Genomic DNA, 6,066 nt, shown 5'->3' on the forward strand with positions numbered 1-6,066 from the left:
GGCCTGGAGCAGCAATGGTGTGGGCAGCAGGAGCAGGGCAGGGATTGTGCCCCTGGGCTGGGCACTGCTGAGGCCAGCCCTGGAGTGCTGCCTTCAGCTCTGGGCTCCTGGCTGCCAGCAGGAGCTGGAGAGGCTGCAGCAGGGCCAGGGAAGGGCAAGGAAGCTGGGGAAGGGTGTGGAGAAGAGGGCTGGGGAGGAGCAGCTGAGGGAGCTGGGGGTGGTGAGGCTGGAGGAGAGGAGGCTGAGGGAGACCTCCTTGCTCTCTGCAGCTCCCTGCAAGGAGGCTGGAGCCAGGTGGGGCTTGGGCTCTGCTCCCAGGGAACAGGACAAGAGGAGGGGAGGTGCAGGCTGGCCATGAGGACTGGGATGGGGCCCCCAGGTGTGGGGGTATAGCACATGGAGGAAGGTCTTGAGAGCTCCCTGCTGTCAGCACAGCCAGGATTGATGATGGGAGAGCTGGGATGGGCATGGACAAGCACTGGGACTGGGACCAGGACTGGGATTGGGACTGAGTTGGGACTGGGACCATGATCAGGACTAGAAGTGAGGTCAGGATCAGAACTGAGACTCAGATTGAGAGCAGGGTCAGGAATGGGATTGAGACCGGGACAGGGAATAGAAATGGAATTAGGACCAGGATCAGGTGCAAGATCAGGACTGGAATCTGGATTGAGACCAGGGCTGAGATCAGGACCCTGCGATTAGGACTGGGGGCAGAATCCGGATGAGGACTGGGAATGGGACTGGGATCAGGACTGGGAATGGGACCGGGATCAGGACTAGGATAGGGATTGGGACCACGATCAGGAGTGGGATTGGTCTTGAGACTGAGAACAGAACTGGGACAAGGACCGGGATCGTGACTGGCATTAGGACCAGGGCTGGAACCAGAGTGAGGATAGAGACCGAAACCAGGGTCGGAATCGCAGTGAGGACAGGGATCGGGACAGGGATCGGGACCGGGACCGGGATCGGGACAGGGATCGGGACCGGGACCAGGATCGGGATCGGGACCGGGATCGGGACCGGGATTGGGACCGGGATCGGGACCGGGATCGGCGCCGGGACCAGGATCGGGACCGGGATCGGCGCCGGGACCAGGATCGGGACCGGGACAGGGATCGGGATCGGGACAGGGATCGGGACCGGGACCAGGATCAGGACCGGGATCGGGACCGGGATCGGCGCCGGCTCAGGGCCGGCAGCAGCCGCACGAGCCCCGCCGCGCGCGCGCGCCTTTCGCGCAGCGTCAATGTCCCGGCCCCGCCCTTTCGTCCCTCCTCTCAGCCAATGGGCAGCGTCGTGGCAGGGTCCTGCGGCGCTGATTGGCTGCGGCGCGGTTGCCAGGGGAAGCGGCAGCGCGGGCAGCATGGCGGACCCGGAGCCGGGCGCGGCGCTGGGCATGGGCCCCGGCGTGCTGCTGCTGCAGCTGCTCTGGGCTCTGGCGCTGCTGCTCTGCCTGGCGCTGTCCCGCGCGGCCGGGCGGGCTCGGTGAGCAGCGGGAGAGGGGCGAGGTGCACGGTAGGGCCGGGCCGGGCGCTGAGCCGCGCCGGGCGCTGAGCCGCGCCGCCTCTGCCCTGCCCGCAGGTTCGCCGTGGTGCCGGTGGCGCTGGCCGCTGCCGCCCTCAGCGCCGCGCTGCTGCTCTTTCCGCGGGAGGACGGGAGCCCGGCCGCCGCCGCCGCCGAGGAGGTGAGCCCGCGGAGTGGGCGGGTGGGACGTGACCGAGGGGAAGGCCCCAGCTGCCGCCCCGAGGCCCCCGGGGCTGCTCTGAGCCCCGGGAATGTGTCTCCAGCGCAGAGCGGGTCCCAGCAGCGGCCCTGAGCTGTTGCGGTTGAGCTTTCATCTCACAACCGCCCCCAGGGGTGCCTGGAGCTCCTGGAGATGGGTCTTGACCGGGGGAGGCCGCCAGGAGTGAAGCTCCTGGCAGCTGGCCCTGGCAGCACCCCCGGGGCCCAGGGCATGGCCCCTGCCGCAGGCATGGGCTCCAAGGCTGCCTCGGGGCCCAGGGCTGGGTCTGTAGCTCAGAGAGAGCCTCAGCAGCACCCCCGGGGCCCAGGGCATGGCCCCTGCCGCAGGCATGGGCTCCAAGGCTGCCTCGGGGCCCAGGGCTGGGTCTGTAGCTCAGAGAGAGCCTCAGCAGCAGCCCTGAGCCCCAGGGCATGGCCTCTTCGTTCAGGGATGACCCCCTGGGGGGGGATCTTGCCCTGGGGGACAGCTCCCGCAGCTGCCTTGGCTGCTGGCAGAGCCGGCAGTGCTGCTGAGGCAGCAGGGATCTCTTCCTTGAGCCAAGTCCTTTATTTATGTGCTGTCATGTGTGACCTGTGGGGTTCAGCTCCTGCCCTCCCAGTCCCAGGAGGGCTCTGTGCAGGAGTCACAGTCATCCTTTTATCCCTCCCAGCTTCTACCCTCCCTCTGCCATCCCCTTTTGCAGCTTGGTGCTTGTCTGGCTGTGCTCCAAGCTGCCTCCATCACCCAGCAGGCTCCAGAGCAATCCCTTAGCCTCCCTCAGCTCTGGTTTGTGTTCTAAAGCCTGGTAACTGCTCTTTGGTCTCTGGTAGGTTATCATTACCCATGACCTGGGAGAGGGCACTGAGGCTGCCTCAGGCTGCAGGTGGCACCGAGCTGGGTGGCTGAGTCCATCTGCCAGAGCCCAGGGAAGCTTTCCAGCAGGACCTGGGCAGGGCAGAGCCCTGGGCCAAGGCTCCTTGGGTGAAGCTCAGCGAGGCCAAGGGCCAGGGCCTGCCCCTGGCTCCCAGCAGCCCCATGGGGAGCTCCAGACCTGGGGAGGGGTGGTTGGAAAGCTGCAGCCTGGAGAGGGCCCTGGGGGGGTTGGGTGTCAGTCACTGCCCATGAGGCAGCAGTGCCCAGGTGCCAAGCAGGGCAATGGCCTCCTGGCTTGGGTCAGAAGCAGGGTGGGCAGCAGGGCCAGGAGGTGAGCATCCCCCTGTGCTCAGCACTGGGGAGGCCACAGCTCAGTGCTGTGCTCAGCCCTGGGCCCTCCCTGCAGGAAGGCCACTGAGGGGCTGGAGCCTGTGCAGAGCAGGGCAGCCAGGCTGGAGAAGGGCCTGGAGCCCCTGGGCTAGAGGAGGGCTGAGGGAGCTGGGGGGGTTGAGGCTGGAGCAGAGGAGGCTGAGGGAGAGCTCCTTGCTCTCTGCAGCTCCCTGCAGGGAGGTTGGGGCGAGGAGGGGGCAGCCTCTGCTCCTTGGTGCCAAGGGCCAGGAGCAGAGGCAATGGTTGCAAGCTGCAGCAGGGGAGGCTGAGGCTGGCTCTCAGGAAACCTTTCTGCCCTGGGAGGGTTCCCAAAGCTTGGAAGTGTCTGCCCAGGGCAGTGCTGGAGTCTCCCTCCCTGGGGGTGGTGCAGCCCTGTGTGGAGCTGGTGCTGAGGGCCAGGGTTTGGTGCTGAGCCTGCAGTGCTGGGGGGAGGGTTGGGCTGGGGGAGCTGCAGGGCTCTGCCAGCTGCATGGATTCTTTGATTCCCACATTCCAGCATGGAGCTCTCTGTCTCAGCCTCTTGTCTGCATTGGGGGATCCCCCCCCAGTTTTGGGGCACATCAAGCTGCTTGCAGGGCTGCTGCCTGAGCTGCCAGCTGGAGCTCTCCCAGCGCTCTTTGAGCTTTGAGCACACAAAGTTTTCTGGTGCTTCAGGTGCCGTTTCCTCTGTTCTATTATTAATAGACATTAATTATTGCTCTCCAAGATCCTGAGCTGGGTAACCCCCTGCTAAAGGCACTTGTCAGTTCCTCCTTGCCTCTGCCCTGCCTGGGACCTGCTGCTGTGAGGCTTGGCAGCGAGATGAAGGGCAGCCCGGCCGCGGCTTTGTGCCCGGGAGGCCAGCAGCTCTTTGGATCTTCAGTTGGAGCGGACCGGCCCTGGCTATCCATAATGCATGGCCTGGGCTCTCTGCGCCGGCACTCTGCTAATTGGCTAATTAGGAAGTGCGGCGCTGCGCTGCGCTGCGCTCCCCGGAGGCTGCTGCGGCGGCGCCGGGGCCCGGACTCGCTGCTGCCATTCACGGAGCCGAGCCGGGGCTGAGCCGGGGGAGTTCCAGCAGCCGACTTTGTACCCAGCCTTCTCCTTGCGCCTCGGCTTGCCGCTGGGGCTGCTGCTTTCCACGGCTTTGTGTCTTCCCTCCTGAAAGGGAAGAGTGTTTCGCCTCCCTGCGGTGCTGGAGCTTTGTGGCCGGGGAGAGCCTCTGCAGCTTTGAGTTGTGCCTCTTCCCCGCGCTGCTGCTCCCCTCCGCAGCGCCTTTGCAGGACAAAGGCAACCTTTGGGTCCTTTGTCACAGCCTCCACTTCCCACTGAGAGCCCCTGGGGCAGGAATGAAAAGGGAGAAGAGATCCCTCCTCTGGAGCCTGTCCTGGGTGTCCCTGCCCTGGCAGGGGCTGGGCTGGGCGAGCTCTCAGGGTCCCTTCCAGCCCCTCCACGCTGTGATTCTGTGCGATCTGGGGCACCCTTCCCCCTGGAGCCCTCTTTCCTAGGGGGTGGTGTGTGCCCTGCAGAGGCTCCTGGGGCTGTACCAGGTGTTGTGATCTTGGGTTTCTGACTCCACAGATCGTGGACACCTTCTTGGTGGGGCGCCTGGTGCTGCTGGCTGCCATGATCCTGCTGGCGCTGGGCTGCCTCTTCCTGCTCCTCATCTACCACCTCCTGGAGCCGCTCTACGCCAAGCCGCTCCGCGGCAGCTAGCAGCCTGCAGACCCGCTGTGGTGGTGCCTCTGACCCAGGGCTGGGCAGCAGGAGCTGCTGCTGCCAGCTGTGCCAGGCCCAGAGGGGGCAGCAGGGCTCGGGGGGGGACAGCAGAGCAGCGGAAGGGCATCGCTGCCACTCGGCGCTGCAGCCCTGAAAGCAGCACTGCACTGAGCCCCTCAGCAGCTGCCTCTGCGGGGGGCTGGCCTTCGGGGCTGGCCTGCAGGCCTCTGCAGGCTGCAGAGGTGTTTTAACCTCCCCCCTCCCCAGGCTGGTTTGTTCCCATTCCCCACAGGTGCTGGTTTGTTACTGTCCCTTTTTCACTTCAGTTTAATAAAAGGCTCTGAGAAGCCCCTGGGGGTTCTTTATTTAACTTCTGCTGCTCTTTGCTGGCAGTGTCTGCAAGCTGCCCCTTCTCCCAGGGGGCTGCTTTATGGAAACTCAGGCTGTGGCTTGTTGGGGATGGTCCCTTTGGAGGGGAGGAGGGAACAAAGCAGGGACACCAACCCCTCCCTGCCCTGCAGTCTCCTACAGCTTCTCAGCTGCTGGCAGGGGGAGGCTGTTCTGGCCTGCAGTGTTGTGACCTCTTCAGCACAGGGAAGGAGCCTGTCCTGTCCTGACTGTGGCAGGAGGAGATTCCCAGAGGTGCTGGAGGTCATTTCCATCACAGCTCGTGGCTGGCAGCCCCAGGGGGCTGGAGCTGCTCAGCTCCCCAGGGCTGAGGCCTGGTGGGTGCAGCTGTGGCACCGCAGCCGAGTGCGAGGCAGCCCTGAGCTGTGGTCAGGGCAAGCAGCTCACAGCTCTCACACAGGCTTTGCTTTTTCTCCTGGCCAGCTCCTTCCAGCCCTGCCAATCTCAGAGTGTCACTGTCAGGGCATGCAAGGCAAATAAATAAGGCAGGGCCAGCAGGCAGCAGGGGCAGCAGGGGCAGCAGGCAGCAGGGGCAGCAAACAGCAGGGGCAGCAGGGGCAGCAGGCAGCAGGGGCAGCAGGCAGCAGGCAGCAAGGCCAGCAGGCAGCAGGCAGCAGGGCCAGCAGGCAGCAGGGGCAGCAGGGGCAGCAGGCAGCAGGGCCAGCAGGCAGCAGGGCCAGCAGACAGCAGGGGCAGCAGGCAGCAGAGGCAGCAGGGGCAGCAGGGCCAGCAGGCAGCAGGGGCAGCAGGCAGCAGACAGCAGGGGCAGCAGGGCCAGCAGGCAGCAGGGCCAGCAGGGGCAGCAGGGCCAGCAGGGCCAGCAGGCAGCAGGGCCAGCAGGCAGCAGGGCCAGCAGGCAGCAGACAGCAGGGGCAGCAGGGCCAGCAGGCAGCAGGGCCAGCAGGGGCAGCAGGGCCAGCAGGGCCAGCAGGCAGCAGGGCCAGCAGGCAGCAGGGGCAGCAGGGGCA

The 6,066-nt window shown here is 65.8% G+C and overlaps 1 protein-coding gene across 1 annotated transcript; it reads left to right on the forward strand.

The window, feature by feature from the left end:
• The first annotated feature begins 1,355 nt into the window (after nt 1–1,355).
• On the forward strand, nt 1,356–5,556 carry TMEM218 (transmembrane protein 218). Its single transcript, XM_068167212.1, has 3 exons — nt 1,356–1,491; nt 1,588–1,690; nt 4,553–5,556. The coding sequence occupies exons 1-3, from the start codon at nt 1,370–1,372 to the stop codon at nt 4,685–4,687; spliced, it is 360 nt and encodes a 119-aa protein (XP_068023313.1). The 5' UTR covers nt 1,356–1,369; the 3' UTR covers nt 4,688–5,556.
• The last annotated feature ends 510 nt before the right edge of the window (nt 5,557–6,066 follow it).

Source organism: Melanerpes formicivorus, unplaced genomic scaffold (assembly GCF_026170545.1).
Source record: "Melanerpes formicivorus ecotype bairdi unplaced genomic scaffold, bMelFor1.0.p_v2 SCAF_114, whole genome shotgun sequence".
NCBI lineage: Eukaryota > Metazoa > Chordata > Aves > Piciformes > Picidae > Melanerpes > Melanerpes formicivorus.

Coding starts and splice junctions, on each gene's coding strand:
- TMEM218 (XM_068167212.1), top strand. CDS start 1,370: ATGGCGGACCCGGAGCCGGGCGCGGCGCTGGGCATGGGCCCCGGCGTG. Junction 1,492..1,587: donor CGCGCGGCCGGGCGGGCTCG/GTGAGCAGCGGG, acceptor CCCTGCCCGCAG/GTTCGCCGTGGTGCCGGTGG. Junction 1,691..4,552: donor CCGCCGCCGCCGCCGAGGAG/GTGAGCCCGCGG, acceptor CTGACTCCACAG/ATCGTGGACACCTTCTTGGT.